Genomic DNA, 21,247 nt, shown 5'->3' with positions numbered 1-21,247 from the left:
TGAGATAAAAGCACGAACCATGAAAGAAAATCTAACTCTGATTATATTAAAGTGTAAAACATATGTAGAACAAAAGTCAGCATACATGAAGTGAAAAAAGCAATCCATAGACTGAAAGAAGTTTTCAATACCCATACTCGACTACGTCAACGGGGCTCCACCGCTTGCTTCCACTGGCTTTATCAACGGAGAGCCCAGTGGAGTGGAGGCAGGCGAGTGCTCTGAGGTCAGAGCATCTATCCTCCCCGTATCCGTGGATGTCCCCATGACTGACTGTGACTCTCAACCAAAGACCGCAGCTCCTGAAAGAGCCCTCTCCACACAGCCTCACTGTCCCCAGCTTTCTCCTCTGCTCCACTGGCTTAGGGGTCCAAGGGCCCCACTGTTAATAGCCCTTATGGTTTCCTTAAACCCTGCCCACACCTTAGGTATACTCACTTCTGATCGCCTAATTTATGTCGGCCATCTGTTCTCCCCTGGGACACTGACTAGTAAACCTGGTACAAATGCTGCTGCTCATGTGGTGTAACCCTGTTAGGCAAGTTACTTAACCTGTCTGACTCCAATTACTTCATCTATAAATGGTGCAGCCGTGGGAATTAGTTAATATGACTTACATAAGCTCCACAGCACAGCATCCAGCACATGAGCAGACAGTAACGGTTGCTATTGCTGTCATAATGGTGGTGGTTATTACTGATGTTACTGCTAATAGTTCTTCATTGCTACCCAGTGATGTAAGTAGGACCTAACCATAGCTGGGCAAAAACACCAAAGCTGAACCTGAGACAGGATCCCTAAAACATAATTTGCTATCCGACTTAAAGAACTTCCCAGAGTTTTCCTAACGTCACCATCATAATAAATGTTTCACGATTTACTATTTCCACACTCTTTACGAGGTAGTATTACAGAGAGTTATCTTCTGTCCACTTATGATGAATGGGCCAGTCCAGTTCCTCTCTGGCAACAGAAGAAGTCTTCACTATTTGCAAAGCCAGGCCCCACCAATCACTCACATTCACCAGACACCTGCAGGTGTGTCAGCCACAGCAGTCAGCGATGCACTTGCAAATGCAGGGCTCCTTAAATAGCAGCCAACACAAACCAGTGATGGAGGCCAGCCGGCACCCACTCCTGCACCTCTGCCGACTGCAGGCTTCATGGGTCAATTCTGCCAACCAATGACCATGACATTGGTCCTTACATACCTAATGACACTTGTGTCCAGACAGATTCAATTTTATATACATATTTGTTAAATACTACAAGTTACAGCACAGAATAAACACTTTAATTGTTATGACATGTTGAGGTATTTGAAAAAAATTATGCAATGGGAATTGTGGGGAAACAATGTAGTAAACACTTGGTTACCTTGCCCCGTGGAGAGGGAGGAACATTCTAAACTGGAGGGACAGTTGAATGTAGGAGGGACATTCAAATCATGTATATCTCTTAATTTTATTCTTAGAGCTTATTTACTCCACCCTAATTATATCTGCATGGTGTCTAAGATCTGTTGCCATGTTAGAGCCTTAGACCGTGTGAAGGGTAAAGGAGGGGACCTTCCTAGGGTGATGGACATGCTCTGTACCTTGATTGGGGTGCTCATTATATGGACGCATACTTTTGTCAAAACTCTTGGAACTGCACATGGAAGACCTTGGCGTTTCTCCGTAGGCCATAGCTCAGCTGTAATCGAGGTTATAGGAACAGGTAGAGGAATAGAAAAGTTAAAACACAAGTTCTAAGAGGATACATTTGAAAGTATAATATATCCCACGGTACCAATTTCTTTATGTGACAGAATAAAATCTTGGAATACTAAGCAAATCGATCTGAACTCCCCACGGGTTTACTAACTAATTTCTGGTGAGAGGAGGAGACTCAGAGACCTGTGAGTGACCAAAGGGAGTCAATTGACCATTAGGGCTTTGCAGGGAGTAAACCGCCCACGTAATTATAGGGTCAGTACCTCAACTATCTGTGCTCATTCAGGTGGAGTTGACCTGGTGACACCCTCACCTCTTTGGGAAAGGCTTCAGCCCCTAAAGTATCTTTATTTTTCAGGAGCATATGCTCAAAGTCATTGTGGTTTACCCCCAAGGGCCAAAACACAGTGAGATGGATTCCTAGGTGGCTGAACAAGAAAACTACAGATTATTGACTGACAGCTTGTTGTTACTCTAAAAGGATGTCTCGGTGGTGTGCCCCAGGGCTCTTTGTCAAACATAATCAACAATTTGGATGAGGGCATAGAAGAAGTGTTTACCAAATATTCAGAAGTCACACGCAGGCGTGAGACCACCAGTAAGAGATGCTACATGCTCACCATTCACATCACCTGGACAAGAATGATGCCTGGGCCCAAGCCAAAATGTTAAACTAGAATAAATTAAAAAACAAACTGCCATTAGTTTGAAAAAGCCAATTGCCAAATCCAGGGTGAGAGCGGGGAAACCAGACTTGAGGGAAATAAGCCCTATGGTTTTAATTGACCACGTGTACACTTATGAGCCAATGGTTGTACAGTTGGTTACAGATTGACTGCATTGACAGGTCTGCTGAACTCAACACTATTGTCTCTGGTTCCAGGTGCTGCATTTTACGAGTGACGTTGACAAGCTGGAGTGTGCCAGAGAGGAGGGACAGGGTGGGAGGAGACACCTCATTCTACTACCAACATTTTAGGAAACATATTGCTTAGCCTGAAAAAGGGTAGACAGGTACGGGTTAGGCCCTTAACCATCCTGATTTGCCCAGGACTGAGAAGGTTTCCAGACACAGAGCTTTCAGGGTTTTGTTTTGTTCTGTTTAAAAGATTTTTTTGATGTGGACCATTTTTAAAGTCTTCATTGAATTTGTTACAGTATTGCTTCTGTTTTATGTTTTGGTTTTTGACCACAAGGCGTGTAGGATCTTGGCTCCCCGACCAGGGTTCGAACCCACATCCCCTGCATTGGAAGCTGAAGTCTTAACCACTGGCCCACCAGGGAAGTCCCAGAGCTTTCAGTTTTAAAGCTGGGATAATCCTAGGCAAACCAGGACAAGCTGTCACCCTAGGTCGAGGTGACAATGGGGTAAGAGGTACCAGGACATACGACTGCTGATTTCCAAATATTTGGAGGGGCTTATTCTCAACGGCCCTTATGTGGACCAGATCAGTGGTAGAACTTACCCAGAGGCAGAGCTGAACTCCAGGTAAGAAAGACTCTGAGATTCCCAGGGAACTTTCTCAGGAGAAGGAACAGCACAGGGCAGGTCTGCATGAGGAGGTGGTCATGACTCCTGGGGTATGAAAACCCTTTAAATACACACGCACCAGAAAATTCCTCATGGTCACAACCTCTGCATTCAGTGATGCTTTTATTATATTAATATATATTATATATCATTCTACATAGTAATATATATTATTCTATTATATATATTATTATATTACATTAATCACAACAGTGTCTTGATACATTTGGAAACTGGGAGACATGATTTAACCTTTCTATACAGAATGCTCTGCTCCCAGCTCCCATGCAAGTCCTCCAACCCCCTCGCCACTTCCGAGTTTGCCATCCACAGGGGATAGGGTGAGGCTGGATGTTGCCTGAGATTCCTTTCAACTCCAGGGTTCTGTGTGTCCTCGGCTTGGCATCGTGCTTGAGCTACAGTAAGTGCTTATCATCAGCATCATCAGTGGCAGGGAGCATGCTCATGTCCTTTCGCAATCACTTCTTTTCCTTCCCAGACACCACGCTGCCTGAGGCAGAGCCCGCGCGGGTAACTGAGTAACCAAAAACCTGACAGAGGCCTCGCTGAGTAAGGGGTTTGTTTTCTCACAGAAGAGGAAGTTTGGAGATCAGCAGCTGCAGGGAGGTCATTCAAGAGACAGGCTCCTTCTTTCTTCCTGCTCCAACTTCCTCAGTGTGCAGCTCTTGTAGCAAAGTGGCTGCTGCAACTCCAAGCCTTGCACCTGAATTCCAGGAAGGAAAAAAAGGGAAAGGGGGGCTTCCCTGGTGGCGCAGTGGTTGAGAGTCCGCCTGCCGATGCAGGGGACACGGGTTCGTGCCCTGGTCCGGGAAGATCCCACATGCCGCGGAGGGGCTGGGCCCGTGAGCCATGGCTGCTGAGCCTGCACGTCTGGAGCCTGTGCTCCGCAGCGGGAGAGGCCACAACAGTGAGAGGCCCACGTACCGCAAAAAAAAAAAAAAAAAAGGGAAAGGGAAGGCCATAAGAGCACCCCAGCTGAGCCAGACCCCTTTTAAAAGCCATTCCTGGCAGCCCCATGCAGAAATTCCTTGGATGTCATTGGTCAGTACTGGGTCACACAGCTACTGCTGGCTGCAAGGGCATTGCCACGGCATTTAGGGGACACATTGCCACCCTGAACGACACTGGGATCTGCTTAGTAAGGAAGAAAAGGAGAACGGATATTGGGTAGGCAGAGAACAATGTCTGCCTCAGCCACCTCTGGGCATATACACTTGTCACCTCCCTGGCTGTCCCTGCTCCTTGGGGAACTAAAAAACCACCAGTCCTAATGGCAGGGCTGGAGTCTGCAGCCCCAATAGGAGGGCGAGGATGTCAAGAAGAGAGTGAGTACAGGCTGCCATGCTGTGTCTCGGCAGGGAGCTCCGTGACACCCAAAGCAGAACTGGTCGAAGTTAACCCTGGGCCCAGGGAATTTTTGTTTGTGACAACAGCACGGTTGGAAATGGTAAAAGGATTTGGGTTAGTCTTTTTTTTTCTCAAGACTGGTGGAATTGGCATAACTGTTCAAAAGAATGTTCTACCAGGACCCTCTGTTCTAAAAACAAAACCAGAATGACTGAAAAGTGAGCCGAGAGGAGGCAGGCCTTGTGCAGAGTGAGGAAGGTTAGTTACATGGTTTGTGCAGTGATGAAAAACACAGAAGAGCTAGTCCTGGTTAGATGATTCCCCCTGGCTTGCTGTCTGCCAGTGCCTGGAAGGTGCCAGTGTGCATACCTACATTAACCTGGTAGCTCCCAGCACCCCCACACACAGGCACCCAGATGAGAAGGCACGTGAAGCTGGTTTTGCATCACCCCAGCCACAGCTTCCTAATCCAGCCCTGCTTGAAGCCTGGTCCCTGGACCCGAAGCAGCATCGCCAGCAGCACCTGGGAACTCAGTAGAAATGCAAAACCTCAGACCCATCCCAGACCTACTGGGATTCTGATATATAGGCAAGTTTGAGAATCCCTAGCCTAGGTCAGTGTCTAATAGCAGGGAAGTATTCAATAAGAGTTAACTGGTCTGTGGTTTTCTACCATATAGCTATCACAAGAGAATTACTAAGCCAGTAAAAAGTGAAATCAGTACTATCTAATAAGTTCAGAAAGAGTTTAGGGTGTTCAATGAATTAGGGAAACTTTCTCTATAGGCCTGCCATTGAATTTACATTTCTTAAAAAAAATTTTTTTTTTAATTCTAATCACAGCATCTGTCTTAAAGGTCATAGCAAGAAATGATTTGTTTGCAGAAGTTTATTTCATTAGAGTTTTGGCACCAAGTATAGGGATAAGATGTATCCAAAAGTTCTGCATACTCCTAGCATTGTCATAGCCCCAATTAACGAGACAGGCCCCAATTTTAACATGATATCTGTTATGAGATAAATTGTGCTCCACCCACCCCTCACCCCAAATTCAGTCCTAACCCCCAGACTTTAAAGAGGTGACAAGGTACAATGAAGTCATTAAGGTGGGCCCTAGTCCAATATGACTGGCGTCCTTATAAGAGGAGGAGATTAGGACACAGACAGGCACAGAGGGAAGGCCATGTGAGGACACAGGGAGAAAACGGCCATCCACAAACCAAGAAGAGAGGCTTCAGCAGAAACCAGTACTGCCAAGCCTTGATCTCAGACTTCTAGCCTTCAGAATTGCGAGAAAAATTTTTCTATTTGATCTACCCAGTCTGTGGCATTTTGTTAGGGCAGGCCTAGCAGACGAATAACGTTATACAAAAGACTCATGATGAAGTTGGGCCTCTCCTGGCACTTATGTGGTGGTAGGCATTTGTGCTGTTCCAAATACTTTCGGCTCCCTACCTCCTGGGGAACGTCATGATACTGTACCTTCCCACCCTCTGAAGAAGTTAGGCATGGCCATGTGATGTGCTTTGGCCTATAAAAGGTGAGCAGAAGTGACATCACTTCCGGCAGGAACTTCACGAGCCTGCGGACAGTTGTGTCTGCTCTCTTTCCCCTCAGCCACAGCAGGGAACAGTCTCCTGAGGAAGCTATTCCATCAGCTTGGCCCTGGTTGGCCCCCAGCCAACCCAGTAATGGACTCACAGTGAGAACGGCAAGTAAACTTTTGCTATTTTAAGCCCTGAGATTTTGGCATATTCATTATTGCAGGGAACCCAGACTCTCCTGACCGCTACATCAGTTTACTCACCATTTCAGATCTGAGTCATCTCATTTACCCAATCTCAAACATTCAATTGTTTTGTTGAATTCAGATGATAGGCCTATCCATTAAACCATTGATGGGGGGGCAATGGATTTTTTTAAATCTAAAATACGTGATACTTGCATGCTAGTAAGAGGGCACAGGGCTTCTTACAGAAGGTGGGAAGATGTCACTGAGGTTAGTCCCAAGAAAAGACAATTTCGCAAGTCTCCCTGCACTGGGTAGGCACAGCTAAAGGAGGGTACAACCAACGTGCTCCAAACTGGCAGTTCCCTCTGATTATCATCGCATTCATCCCACACCTGGCGTTTTACACAGAAGAGACTGAAGCCAGTTTGGGTGGTTGAGCTGGGACTAGACCTCATTCCTCCTGCCTCTCAAACAAGAGCCCTTTGCACTAGACTGTACTTGTTTGTCCTTTAAGAATCAAAAGACAGGGCCTCCCTGGTGGTGCAGTGGTTGAGAATCCGCCTGCCAATGCAGGGGACACGGGTTCGAGCCCTGGTCTGGGGAGATCCCACATGCCGCGGAGCAACTAGGCCCGTGAGCCACAATTACTGAGCCTGCGCGTCTGGAGCCTGTGCTCCACGACAAGAGAGGCCACAACAGTGAGAGGCCGGCGCACCGCGATGAAGAGTGGCCCCCACTTGCCACTAGAGAAAGCCCTCGTACAGAAACGAAGACCCAACACAGCCAAAAATTTAAAAAAAAATAAATTAATTAAAAGAAGACTCAACATTAAAAAAAAAAAGAATAAAAAGACAAGAATCTCACTCTAGCCAGCAGTAGCAGCTCCTTATCCTAAAACCTGGTCATAATTCTATTACCAATGAAAACTGTTTTGCACGAACATTTGTTTCCAAAAATGAATATTCCTATGATCCAACTTGTATGCTTTTTTCAGCCTAGGTGTGTAGAACTTCTGAGGACCCTCTAAGAACAAATCCCATTTCTGGGCTACCAGGTCTTCCACCTTTTGGCTTTACCCCAGGTAGCCCCTGGCGCCACTCCAGCCAGCCTCACTGCAGCCCCATGTTTGCTTGCTCAGTAACCCCTTCTGCCTGAAACAGCCTGCCCCTTGATATTCTCCCAACTTGCTGTCTCTTCTAAACCCACCACAAATCCAGCCTGTCTTGAATAGTTTCCTGCCTTGAAGATCCACCCACTGCATCATTACATTCTAAGAAACACAACCAACCTCTGTATGTATATAAATTGTCTAGGCAATTGTGTTATCTATGTATTACTCAGATGATTTACTTATCAGCACTTTATTCTCACTATTAGATGCATGCCCTGTAATGTACCTGTGGAAAGAATGGTAAGGAGGGAAAGAAAAGCAGAATGGAATGTGGGTTTTCTGACATATTGTTGTGTTATCTAGGCTGCCATATGTGGGCAGATGCCTTCCTCTGTGGTGTGTGAAGTTGGTTTTGGTTTCCCTGATAACATACTCTATGCAAGTTTGATTGGTGAACAGTAGTGTCATTAACAGTTTCATAAGTCAGTTGCTCCAGGAAGTTTATGGTATACAAATATTAACAACTACTGGAGATTTTTCTTAGAAGACTGTAAAATTCTACGATTATTGCCAGGAAAAAAACACTTTAAATTCCTTTATTTCACTCTGTAATGCATATTCTCAAATAGGAAGGAGTAAACTTTATAATTTCAAGTTTAAATATTTTTTGCTTGGGAAATTAAAACGGTCCCAATTTATAATTTATTTCACATCACAGTTTACAGATCGCCGAATAGAATGTTAATTCATTCTCAGAATGGCAAACATCCTGTCTTAAGGGAGTGATGGAAAAACAAAAGGCCATGCCAAGTTAACCATAATATGTATAACTGGTCTACAGTGATGTTGTGTTCTTAACTAGCGTGACATGCCAAAAATGAGGGCTTACTTTGGAAAATTGCAAAATCCTATACATGCAATACTGACTGTGTTCATTTCATTACATTTTATAAAACTATCTGTTGGCAATTGTGTGTCAAAATGGGCTTGTCAAATCTTTGCAAGAGAAGGAGTTTTTTTTTTTTTCCTCAAAGCTACACAATCTAAATTACTTTGTTTCAAATGTGAAACATGGTGGATTTTTAAAGAATTGTTTCATGCCCACAGGTAAGTGGAGCAGAGAATTGCATAACAGTTCTATTCATCTGCTCAAGCTTGGCAATAACTCCGCATCAAGAGTGGCCCAGCAGAGAGGCTGTCCACACTGTGTGCTTTTGCTAACACCAGTGTTGAGATCTACGTGTAATCTGAGTACAGGCTTCTGCTTTTAGAAGCCACCAGTTTCTGGTTAGCCTAAATGCTACTCACAGTGTCCTAAGGCTGTCGAGTTCCTCCTGCACCAGAGTTGGCCCACGGGGACCTAAGTCCACTCAGGCTCATTGAGATGTGGAGAGAGTGCCCCCCACAATACAACTAAGACTTTATTACATTCTCCCATGGCCCCCATGTTAACCAGAATTAAGTGCCGCTTTCACTAGTGGTGCCAGAGGCAGCCTGCCACTCTCTTGCAAAAATTAAATCTTTCAATTTAGTACTAAAGATTGAGTGCTTCCTTCAGTATTCTTCTCTTGAAATAAGATAATCCCAACTTCCCTAACCACAAAGTCATATTTTCCGGCCTTAATTAGCTTTGTTGCTGTAACCTAAACCCCTCCAGTCCATCCTGAGTCTCTCTGGTTGTGGCACATACAAAATGGTGCTTGGAGAAAGAAGGGGCCAGACCTAAGCGTGAACCCCTTCCCTGACCCCTCTAGGGATGCAACCGTCGGCAAGTCACTTACCTCTCTCTGTTCCCCAGTTGACCCCTCTAAATTGTGGGGGTTAGATGAGATAATTCCGTTACGGAAAGTATCCAGCATTGTGTCTGAAACGCAGCTCCCCAAAATACTACTTTCTTTCTTTCCCCAAATCATTATTGTAGTGAAAGTCAGTTGTCTATAACTGCGTGTCTAACGTGATCATCACCACCCACAAGTAGCTGTGTATATTTAAATCAATTAAGATTAAATATGGTTTAAGATTCAGTTCTTTGCACTAACCAGATCTCAAGCATTAAGTAGTCACTTGTAGCTAGTGGCTACCATGTTGGACTGTGTGGATGTAGAACATTTTCATCAGAAAGTTCTATTGGATTGTGCTGGTCACCGTATTCACTTGGATTTCAAGGCTTCAAAACACATCCATGTCAGTCTCTACCTAAACTGTGTCATGTGAAATCTGTAAGGTCGGATCTTAACAAACGGCACCGCGAAACAGAGGAAAGCTTCAAGTGAGCTTTATTAGGGAGCGCTCCCGGGCGAGGTTCACTGGACCGAGAGAAAGGGGCCAGAGAAGTCGCACCCGGGCGAGGGTTGGGCAGGATTTTATAGGGGAAGAAGGGAAAGGGGTGTGGTGAATCTGGGAGGGCGCAGGGTATTCCTTATTTGGTGGTCTCTTCGGGTATCCTGGGGGACCGTTAGTCCCGCCCTTCGAAAGGCGGGAAGGCTGGGCTGGGTTCAAAGTCCCCAGGTCAGTTCCTGGAACTGGGTGGTCCGGAATGTCTCCAGGGCAGTTTCTGGAACTGGGTGGTCCGGAGAATTTCGGTCTGATGCAACCTGTGAATCTGATTGTGTTCCCCTGCCTCGGGCCAGTTGGCCTTACAAAATCTTCCCTCGGTTAACAGGAATAAATGCAACCACTTTGTTTCCTATCACATCTCTTTTTTTAAAAATTTATTTTGATGTGGGAAATGTTTAAAGTCTTTATTGAATTTGTTACAATACTGCTTCTGTTTTTTTGTTTGTTTTTTTATTTATTTTGGCTGCGTTGGGTCTTTGTTGCTGTGCGCGGGCTTTCTCTAGTTGCGGCGAGCGGGGGCTACTCTTCGTTGAGCTGCGCGGGCTTCTCATTGGGGTGGCTTCTCTTTGTTGCGGAGCACGGGCTCTAGGTGCGCGGGCGCAGTAGTTGTGGCATGCGGGCTTAGTTGCTCCGCGGCATGTGGGATCTTCCCGGACCAGGTCTCGAACCCATGTCCCCTCCATTGGCAGGCGGATCCTTAACCACTGCGCCACCAGGGAAGTCCCCTGCTTCTGTTTTGGTTTTTTGGCTGTGAGGCATGTGGAATCTTAACTCCCTGACCAGGAATCAAACCCACACCCCCTGCATTGGAAGTGAGGTCTTAACCACTGGACTGCTAAGGAAGTCCCTCAGATCTCTTTTAGAAAGAACCTTGTCTCCAGTTGTGTGAGTCTCACTAGATTCAGCTAGAAATGCTCTCTCCTTGGCCCTCACAGATTCAGAAAACAATTGTCAGCTGTCGCACCGCAACCTAGACCTACATCTAGTGCCCTTGGCACTGAAGCCTCTGCCTTGCCCTTGAGGATCTGGTGGGGTGTGGGCATGACACTGAAAGCTCCACTGGTGGTCTTCCCAAAGCAAAAGGCCATCTTTGGGGACTTGCTGCAGCCAGTGTGAGCCTCAGGGAGCTTATGGACCCTGCGTTGAGGACACGGGGAATTCCCCCACGAGTTCCAAGCACCCTCAAAGGAGAGATAAAGAAGCCAAATGTCTAGGACAGCAGATGGAGTGAGCAGGGCTTCTGTTCTTTCCATCACCAGTAAAGTGTCTCCCTCCAGGGGTTTCAGGAGAGACGTTGTGGGCCATGGATACAGCATGGAAAATGTGCAGGTTTGCAGGGTGAACCAAAACAGAAGACAAGAGGTCACTTCGAGCATGCTAGATGCAAACCCAAAGAACCAGGTGAACTGCACAACGCTTTTCTCCACAAGCGTTTCTAGTTCCGCGGCTTGGAGATAAAGATCATCTCCGTCACACCTGAGCTACAGTTAAGCAGCTTTCAATAGTCAAGGATTGATTATCCATATTCTCCCAATTCCACCGACCTTCACCTAGGTCGGTAAAGAATAAAAAAACAATAGAGAGTCACATTTTCTGACTTGCCAATAGCTCCCATAAAAGATGAGATTAAGAAGGCTAAAAGTAATAGCTAAGATTTTATATAATGACCCAGCAGTTTTTAGTCCCTACTATCTCTTCTCATCATTTGTGAAAAGAAGTCCACAGCTGATTGCATTCCTTTCAGGATAACACCCAGGGACTTCCCTGGCAGTCCAGTGGTTAAGACTCTGCGCTCCCAATTCAGGGGGCCCAGGTTCGATCCCTGGTCAGGGAACTAGGTCCGCATGCAGCAACCAAGAGCCCACATGCCGCAACTGAAAATCCCGCATACTGCAACTAAGACCCGGCACAGCCAAACAAATGAATTTAAAAAAAAAGATTACACCTAAATTTTTAAAGTTAATAACAGTAATCTCAGTCATAGCCATTACTGTGAAGTGCTTTACTTATGTGTAGATATTAGGGCACGTGAGCCTCACCAACGACTCTGTGAGGGAGGATGTACCCCCAAGGCACAGGGTGGGGGTGAAGCAACTGGCCTCAGCTCACACTGGTGCAGCTGCGCTTCAAACCAGGCAGCCTGGCTCCAAGTCTGAGCTCTGAGCCGCTGCGCCATCTGCAAAGGAAAACAGAAAGGAACCGAAGAGTTACAGTTTGAGTGAGCCCCTCCTGCCCCCAGCTCCCTTCCACTGTTAGCAGCTTCTGACTGTCCTTCTTAGAGGTGTTCTGTGCCAACATCAGTATCCAGAAAGGAGAAGTTGTGGCATTACATCACGTGTAATGGCACATAAACTCACTCGCGTACAAATAGGGGACGTCTTCATTTTTTTCTAGTTACTGACATAGACTTTGCTCTCCAAGCCTCCACGGCGGGAGAAAACGTTGTCAATAAGGGTACTCGGGCCTTTGCGAGAGATCCCATCCACCCTGGTGGTGCTGCCCTGGACCCTCCTCTGAGCCATGGCCCGGGTTCCAGTCTCTATCTTAGGGATTCCTTCTCCTCTAGCAGGGTGTTTTCTCCGTCGCACTCCTCCTGAGTCTGCTCTTCTTAGAGTAGAGCCTGAGCGAGTGCAGCTGACAGCTCTCCAGCCTGGGCAGGTCACTTCGCATCTGGGCTCACGGCCTGGCTTGGCCCCTGTGGCTGGAGAAGGTCCACAGCCAGGCTGGGAGTCGTTGGGGGAAGGGTGTACCTTCACCACCTGGTTCAGCCTGACGCTGGTGGAAGCTGCCAATATGGTCTCCTCAGGTTAGAGGCAGCGGAGGTGTTCCCTGTCCCTGGCACAAGCAGACCCCCAAGGGCAGCCTTATAGCTCTTTGGTTCCTGCAGTAGTACCTGCCTCAGCAATCCGTTAGGAATTTCTCAACTGGGGCAGCAAAAGCATGCTTCAGTTGGCTTAAACAATAAAGTTGGCATATTGGCTCCTATGATGGAAAGGTCTGGATAGGGCAGGCTTCAGGTAGGCCGGGAGCCAGCAGGTCAGTAATATCCCCAAGGACCTGGCTTCCTTCTGTGCCTCACCTCGGCCTTCATCCTGAGGCCCGCTCCCCCGAGAATGGCAAGATGGCATCAGCAATTGCTGGGGACTTCCTCTCAAAGTCCCAGCAAGGGAGGGAGGAACATGCTGTCTCAGAAGGGCGAGGGAGCTTCTCTCCAAGACCCCACCAACAGCTCCTCGTGACTCACTCACTGTACGGTCAGGCCATTCAAGATGGCTGTTCTCGTGCTCTCTGTACATCCCCTGGTTGACCAGTCCCTGCTTCACTCACATCACCAACCAGTCCTCTTAATTATAGGGCTTAATCAGGAACTGCCTACATGCTTGCCTCCTGTCCCAGACACTGGTCTCCCTGGTAACTGATGAGTCAACTTGATGTTAATTCCTCCTATAAACGGTAGCCTCCTTCTCCCCAGAGCAGTGAAGATTGCAGCCTGGTGTCTTGCCTACTGTACACAGTGGGGTGTCACTCCAGGACCTTTTGCTTCAGACTTGTAAGTTTCCCCTATCTGATAAACTGTTGATGTCTCTGTAGCTGTATCTGGGCTCTTTCTTCCGTCTCATGGCTGGGCAACTCCAAGACTTGCTGGCCTGTTGGGTGCAGCCCAACACTTGCCCAAATAGGTCCCGAGCCTATGCCTGAGCCCCCTACAACGACCAGGGGTGTAAGGGTGGAGGAGGAGGGCCCCTGGAGTGAGGTGTATTCAGCAGCATTGGAGAGGGGCAGGCAGTGATGAAAATCAGAGCTGCATCACCCAGAGGAAGAGGGGACACTGCTGGGAGGCCCTAGCTTTTTTTTTTTTTTTTTGCTCTTTTGCTTTCCTTTGCTAGAAAAGGTGTTTTCCTCCCATTTTATTTGATAACGCATTTTCACAGAAACATGATAGTGTTTACAAATATGTCGACAAGAGACTGCTGGTAAAAAACCTTAAGCTGAAACTTTCACCAAAAATTAATTTACAAGGGCTTCCCTGGTGGCGCAGTGGTTGGGAGTCCGCCTGCCGATGCAGGGGACGCGGGTTCGTGCCCCGGTCTGGGAGGATCCCACATGCCGCGGAGCGGCTGGGCCCATGGGCCATGGCCACTGAGCCTGCACGTCCGGAGCCTGTGCTCCGCGGCGGGAGAGGCCACAGTGGTGGGAGGCCCGCGTACCGCAAAAAAAAAAAAAAAAAAATTAATTTACAAGACCCCCCTCCCCAGTTGTCCAAAGGGGTCCCAGGGTGGAGAATCTGGACAGTGCTCTGGGCTGGATCTGTGCAGAGATAAACTTTTCAGCTCTTCCAACTTCTGTAACCTCAGATGAGCCGAATGCCCACTCGACTCCACCTGTTCTCAGGTGTATTCTCAGGGCTTGGATAAGGAACATGGGGCTGCAGGTCAGGGAACTGGCCCCTGAGTCCTCATCCACACTCTCTAAAAGCCAGCAGAGCTGGGAATAGCCATGACAGTCGTGTCACCATGCCTTTCTTTCTGTGCACATCATGACCGAGTCCCGTCAGGCCGCTGGTGAGGGTACTTCAGCAAGGCTGTGTTTAGCCACGTCCAGGGAAGATGCATCCCAGCCCCTCCTTCCTGGAGGAGGGAAGCCAACAGTCAATGCCTCTCGAAACCCTCCCATTCAGCTCTCTGGCCTGTTATTACTCAAAGGCATAGGAAGGGGCAGGTGCAGATGCTCAGGGCTGCTAAATGCCTCTGCTTCGCACACTGAAGAGCTGCCAGTGCCTGCAATCTGTGCAATCAGAGCTCAGGTCTCTTGGGCTCAAGACTTTGACCCTATTAAAATGACTGGGCCTGAGGCAAAAGGGGAAACATGACTGGGCCTGAGGCAAAAGAAGGGTGTTGGAAGGGTGAGGTGCAGAGGCAGGAAGACAAGCCTGAACTGTATGTATAAGGTGAGGTCAGGCTTGCTCAGACTATGCTGAGTGATAGAATTGTAACGTCCCTGTAGAAATGGTGATGAAGAAACTGATACAAAGTGCATTCATACACAGCATTTCATTTATGTAGTTATTTAGAATGGGTGATGCACGTTAGAAAAAAAAATACTGCGAAAGGGTATATAGTAAAGTTTCTCACACCCCTGTCTCCCATCTTATAATTGCTAATTTCTTATGAACCTTTTCAGACATCTTTGCACGTTTCCACATTTATGTACTCATATGTGTATGTCATTTGTTTCTTTTTAAACAGTAGCGCACAATTTGCCCTACTCTACACCTTGCTGTCCGTTAACATTATACCTTAGAGATAGTTCAATATCTACACGCCTGGATCTCACTCCTTAATAGTTGTACAGTATCCCGCTAGATGGAAGTACCGTAATTATTCAGCCGTGGGACTTGGATTTTTTTCCAGCCTCTTACTCTTCATTCTTTCCTAAAGTTTGTACTGATGCCCAAGATGTGCCAGGCACTGTTCTAGGGATGGAGAGCAGAAAATAAGATATTTGAGGAATTTACAATCCACATACAGAGAGGAACATTCTCATACATCTGTGTACATGTGTGAATGTATCCTTTCTATAAACTATAGAGGTAGAATTGCTGAGTGAAAAGGTACATGCATTGCTAATTTTGATAGATATTGCAAATAGCCCAAGAAAATGTTGTATCAATTTCCTCTCACTCTCTGTTCTGAATATTTTCATGTGATTAAAAGTCACTATAATTTTTTATATTTCTTAAACTAAATTCTCCATATAAAAATGCTCACAATCACTTGAGCAATGGCTAAGGAACTAGGAAACATGACCTATGGGACACTCTTGGTGGGGGGGGCCAGACCCTGCTGACTAAGACTTTCCTCCCTGCCTCCTGCAATGCCAAGAAGGAAACACGGGGGTGGGAGGTGGTACATGTGACCCAAGAGGACAGGCCCTTTGGAGAACATGGTGTGCAGTTAACAGAATCGCCCATGCACACGCTATCTGACAAGGAGGAATACACACACACACACACACACACTGTGTAGGAACTGAGAAAAAAAATATTAGTGATACCTATGACCTAGGCCTGATTTCCTTAGTATTTAAAGAACTTCTACAAATCAATTAGAACTCCAACAACCCCACAGACAAATGGACAAAGGACAAACACAGTTCTCAACGAAGGAAGTGTTCTCCTGTGTTCCAGAAAACCTGTTAATAAAATGAATGCTGTTCATTAAAAACTTTTAAAATGTGTGTTTCTGATCAACATCAATCTGCCCCACGTGTAGTCATTACCACTATTAAAAACAGCTGGCCTCAGAGGAGTCCTCTGCACTCAGCCAGCCACACTTGTTCCCCTGGCCCTTTCTGTGTCTGTCTTTCTTCCTGTGTAAGACTTGCTGTGACTCACCATCTCATAAGCACTGATGCTGCCATCAGCCATTCCCACCCTCCCCTCCCGGCCTCGGTGACAGATTCCCACTTGCCTGCTTCTATCCACTCTCCCTGCAGGGACCCCGTTGGGGCTCTGCCCAGATCCCCAGGATCCCTTTCCCTGATTCTGCCCCTACCACTAAGTATGCTTTTGCTTCCAATCTGAGGTACCCGCGACACTTCTCAGGAGGGCTGTCCTGTACGACTGCCCCTTTGTACCCAGATAGACAGCCTGAGTGCCTGGATTATGTTAACCAGGGTGGCCCCTAGCCAATAACCCACAGGCATAGATATGGAAGCCCAGATCCCCTGCGGGGGGAGGAATTCATATTCCGGAGCTCCTCTGCTGACCAGGTGAAGTTACCCTTCTTGTAACTTTGTCTGAGATCCTTGCTTGCTACCCTTTTTCTAGGTCCTTACTGGTTTCTCCTGGGAGTGTTTCCTTCATAAACCACTCTCACATAATCCTTGGGTGTCCCAGCAGCAGGCTCTAAAGGCAATGTAAAACAAAGTCTTCTTCCTTAGTAACAAAATCCTGATTTCTTTTTTTTTATTCTGGCATGCAACTTCTCCAAAAAAAGGCTACCTTTCCCAGCCTCCTTTTCAACTAAGGCTATGACTAAGTTCTTAACAATGAGATATAAGCGGAAGTGCCCTATAGGACTTCTCAGAAGCCTGTAAAAGGGCACTCCTGCTGATGGCTAGAGCTTGTCCTGTACTCTGAGGATGGGGGCCACACCCTCAGATGTGGGAGCAAAGATCTGGAAAAACCCTGGGCCCCTAACAATGTCATGGACCTGCCAAAACTAACCACAGATTGCCTACAACTTCTTTTATGTGAGATAAGTTTCTCTCCTGTTTAAGCCAATGTCATTTGTTTTCTTCGTCCTATGTGGCCAAGCCTAAATCCTAACTTATAGACCAGACCACTGTGATAGAGGCTGAAAAAAGGCAGATGCGAGCTTCCCTGGTGGCGCAGTGGTTGAGGGTCCACCTGCCGATGCAGGGGACATGGGTTCGTGCCCTGGTCTGGGAAGATCCCACATGCCGTGGAGTGGCTGGGCCCGTGAGCCATGGCCGCTGAGCCTGCGCGTCCAGAGCCTGTGCTCCACAGCGGGAGAGGCTACAACAGTGAGAGCCCCGTGTACCGCAAAAAAAAAAAAAAAAAGGCAGATGCTTGCTTTTCCAGCCTCCCTTGCAGCTAGGGTTTGCTAGTGTGACCCAGTTCTGGCCAACGAGATGTATGGGAAGGTCGGGTGGGGAGAAGGGTGGGGGGAAGAGTTTCCAGAAAAAAAAATTTTCTTCTCTGATGAAAAAACAAAACAAAAACCAAAACAGGTGCATGATGTAGAGCTCTCTTGCTACCCCGGCAACCTACTCTGTGCTACCTGCCTTTGGTTGCAGCATGTGACGATGTGGTGTCTGGAGCTGTGACAGCCATTCTGAAATTATGGAACTACTGGTCAGTCTATGGACAAAAAGCCAAACAGCTGAGGAGAGCTGTGTAGAAGGATGGAGAGAGCCTGAACCCTTCAAGCCATCCCCGAGACCTCCCACTCCACACCACTGCAGAGTCCACAACGTTAATCAGTTTTCCTGTTGTTTGCAGCTGAAAGCAGCCCAACACCCACTGGGGCTGAAGCACTGAAGTAGAGTAAGGAATACTTAGTCTTTATAAGACCTAGAGGTGATAATTCTCAAGAAACCTACTACATTACTCCTTGGAGGGGAAGATGACTGAGTTCTGGAAGATAATTATCTGCGTTAGACTGCCTCTGAAGGCAAGAAACAGAACCTCCAGCTTCAAGGAACATAATAAATAAGCTCCAGGGTCAGCTGATCTGGGTGCTCAACAGTGTCATCAGGAACCCAGTCTCCTCCCCTCTCTCTGCTCAGCCATTCTTCAGATGGGCTTCATCCCCAGGCTGTTAGCAAGATAGGGGCATACGGAGTCCGCCTGCCGGTGCAGGGGATGTGGGTTCGTGCCCCGGTCCGGGAAGATCCCACATGCCATGGAGCGGCTGGGCCCGTGAGCCATTGCCGCTGAGCCTGCGCGTCAAGAGCCTGTGCTCCGCAACAGGAGAGGCCACAAGAGTGAGAGCCCCGTGTACCGCAAAAAAAAAAAAAAGATAGGGGCATACTTCCACGCGGCACACCCAGACACAACAAGGGTCTACCAAGTCCTGCATGCTCTGCCCCCTCTCCATTATCCCTCAGACTTCGCATCCTGATACTTTCCTCCTTGCCCTCTCCCTCCAGCTGCATTTGCTTGCTCTTCTTCAAACATGCCGGTGGACTCCTGCCTCAGGACCTCTGCACTCGCTGTTCCCTCCACCTACAGTGCTCTTCCCATACATGTCCATCTGGCTCCTTCAGGTCCTAAGTATCACCTTCCCAGTGAGGCCTGCCTTGACCACACTATTTAAAATTACAACCAACTCCCCATCCCCTTTCAGGCTTAATTTTTCTCCAGCATGTAACTGCATCCATCATTCCTTTGTCTCTCTGATTGTCTGGGCTCCCCTTGCCCAAAAGGTGTGCTCCAGGAGTACGGAGATGCTTATCTGATTACCCTCTCTTCACTTCCCCCAGGGCCTAGCAGAGTATGTGTTCCATAAATTTCTGTAGAAGAAAAGACAGACAAGAGATGGACAACATCCAGAGGGAGAAGTGGGGGAGGGAGGATGTTTTCAGAGATGGTGACCCCATCGCATCACCCCCTCCCCAGGCTTCCCCCGGCATATCTCATCCAGAATCGCACATGTGGGGCCTCAACCAGTCACTGGCAAGAAGGGACTTCCTTTAGCTCCACAGTGGGGCTGGGGTCAGCGGGTGTTGGGGAGAGGTGGACCCCTGAACAAAATAAAGAGAGGTAGGAAAAAGGATGAGGGGAGTGCATCTACTTCCTGGTTCTCCTGGGCTTTCTCTCTGTGGCCTAAAAACAATGGCCATCTCATCCCTTCACTGCCAAGCATCTAAAAAGAGTCGTCAACCCTCACTGCTTCCACTGCCCTACAGCCCAATCCATGCCTCACTTCCCTGGAATCTGGCTTCCACGCCCATCTGTGCCGCACCAGGGTTATCAATGTTTCTAAGTCCACTGGGGCCTCTGGGGCCTTATCTGGCTCTGCCCTGCTGGCCACGGCAGCCTCCTCTCCAGCCCCAGTTCTCTGGCGACCTGTCCCACTTCCAAGGTCATTGTGCTATAAGGACCCCCAACAACGCCGGCTGCGTCCCGCCCCCTTCTCCACCTGTTTCCAATTTCATCTTCTGGGAAATGAGCTCCAAGCCTTGGAGAACTGAAGCAGGTTTGCTCTAAAACCCTAAGGGCTTCGAAATCACAGCAGCCTCCGGGGAGAGAAACGAGGTCCCCAAGCTGGGTTGGGGGCGCGGGGTGGCGCCAACCCGGCCGCTCTCCCTTGGGGGAGGAGCGTCCACTGCTCCCCTCGTCCCCTTGCCCGCGCGGCCCCAGCCAGATACCCGGGCCCCGCGCCGCGGAGGCGCCGCCGCGTCCGCCGCGTAAGGAGACGGGGCATTGGGGGCCCAAGCGTAGTGGGGCGGGGCGGAGGGGCCCAGGGGCTGCGGGAAGCGCCGAGAGGGTGCGGCCGAGCGGGACCCGGACTCCTTCCAGCCGCCGCCCCGGGGGCGGAGGGGAGGGGCCCGCGCGGCCTTATTGACTCGAGCGCCGGCGCAGCCCGCTCGAAGCCCGACCCGTCGAGCGTCGCGCCAGCTCGCGCCCATGCAGCTCCGCCGGCAACCGCTTCCCGCGCCACGGCCGGGGGACCCGTACCCCGCCGCCCCGCTGCTCGCGCTGCTCCTGCTGCTCGCCCTCCAGGGGGCGGCGGCGGCGCCCGCGGGGTCCGGGGAGCCCGAGGACTCCGGGTGGCGTCAGGACGCGGAGCCCCCGCGCGGGCTCCTGTCGCAGGCGGCGCGCGCGGCGCTCCACTTCTTCAACTTCCGCGCGAGCTCGCCCAGCGCCCTTCGAGTGCTGGCTGAGGTGCAGGAGGGCCGCGCGTGGGTGAGTACCAGAGCGACACAGTGGGCGCGCGCAGGGACAGGCCGCGAGCCGCGTGGGTGGTGACGCCTGGGTACGCGCGCCTGTGCGCCCGGCGGTGGATCCGCGAGGGAGACTGTGATGCGCCAGGCCCCTGCTGGGATCCCGGCTCGCGCCTTGGCGCTGGGAATTGTTTAGGCGTGGAAAGGCCAGTCAGTGCGCGGAGTCAGTAGAAAGCTGGCTCGTTCTTTCTGGCATTTACGAGGCCATAACGATTTTTTACAGGGCAGCTCCCATACCTGGGAAAGAGGTGCATGGGGAAACTGAGGAGCAGGCCCAAAAGGCAAGGCTTTATCTTTTCTGCGACTACCCAGAGTTGGTTGCTATGGGGTGGTCACGGAGCATTAGTTCAGGGCGGAATTTCCAAAATCTAAGCCAGTTTCCAGGCCGAACCGCTGACGTTCCCTGGTTAATTGCAGGCCATCCTGCAAGGGCTTCAGGATAATATTGCAATTTACGCGTTGGCCTGGGCAAGAACCTTCGTAATCCTGGCGTCTGCTTTAATCTAATGGGAGTGAGTGAACCAGGGCTGTTTTCTTTGTGAACGGAGTGAATAAGAACGTGGCAGCTCGTTCGGTTGCTGATTTCAAGGCACTGGCTGTAGGTACCATTTTGTGCCTGTGGAGCTACGTTGTTTTCTTCATCAAGTAGAAGATTACGAAAGTTACAGAACTACACTTAGCCTGTCCCAAAAGTGACGATGCTTTTTCCAGTAATCCTCCAATATTCCACGAAGCCTGTAGACTCAGCCTTAAGGAATCTAGAGTTTAGTAAATAGTGTAAATAGAATTTTAAAGAGTGGCTGTAGGATTTTTCTTTAAGACTGTTCTAGACGTGGTGTTAAGGGTGTGAGAAAGCCATTTGGAAGTTCGGCCTTGGTTCTTCAGACTTAACCCTACACCCAGCTTGTCTAGATTTATTGAATGGTGAAATAAAATTTTTCCTAAAAAAAGGCAACCTGTGCTTGTCACCTGTTGTAACA

General features: G+C 48.7%; 1 protein-coding gene across 2 annotated transcripts in view; it reads left to right on the top strand.

The window, feature by feature from the left end:
* Window positions 1-21,247, top strand: part of RARRES1 (retinoic acid receptor responder 1) — a 103,292-nt gene that overhangs the window by 41,706 nt on the left and 40,339 nt on the right. Inside the window, exon 2 of one of the 2 annotated variants that reach the window (XM_067737879.1) lies at window positions 13,267-13,344. In XM_067737879.1, coding sequence (XP_067593980.1) covers window positions 13,267-13,344 — 78 coding nt within the window. Of the gene's footprint in view, window positions 1-13,266; window positions 13,345-19,935; window positions 20,230-21,247 lie in introns of those variants that run through there. The other variant, XM_067737878.1, reaches the window with a different exon arrangement.

This window comes from Pseudorca crassidens, chromosome 5 (assembly GCF_039906515.1).
Source record: "Pseudorca crassidens isolate mPseCra1 chromosome 5, mPseCra1.hap1, whole genome shotgun sequence".
Lineage (NCBI taxonomy): Eukaryota > Metazoa > Chordata > Mammalia > Artiodactyla > Delphinidae > Pseudorca > Pseudorca crassidens.
This window is presented reverse-complemented; position numbering and strand designations above follow the sequence as displayed.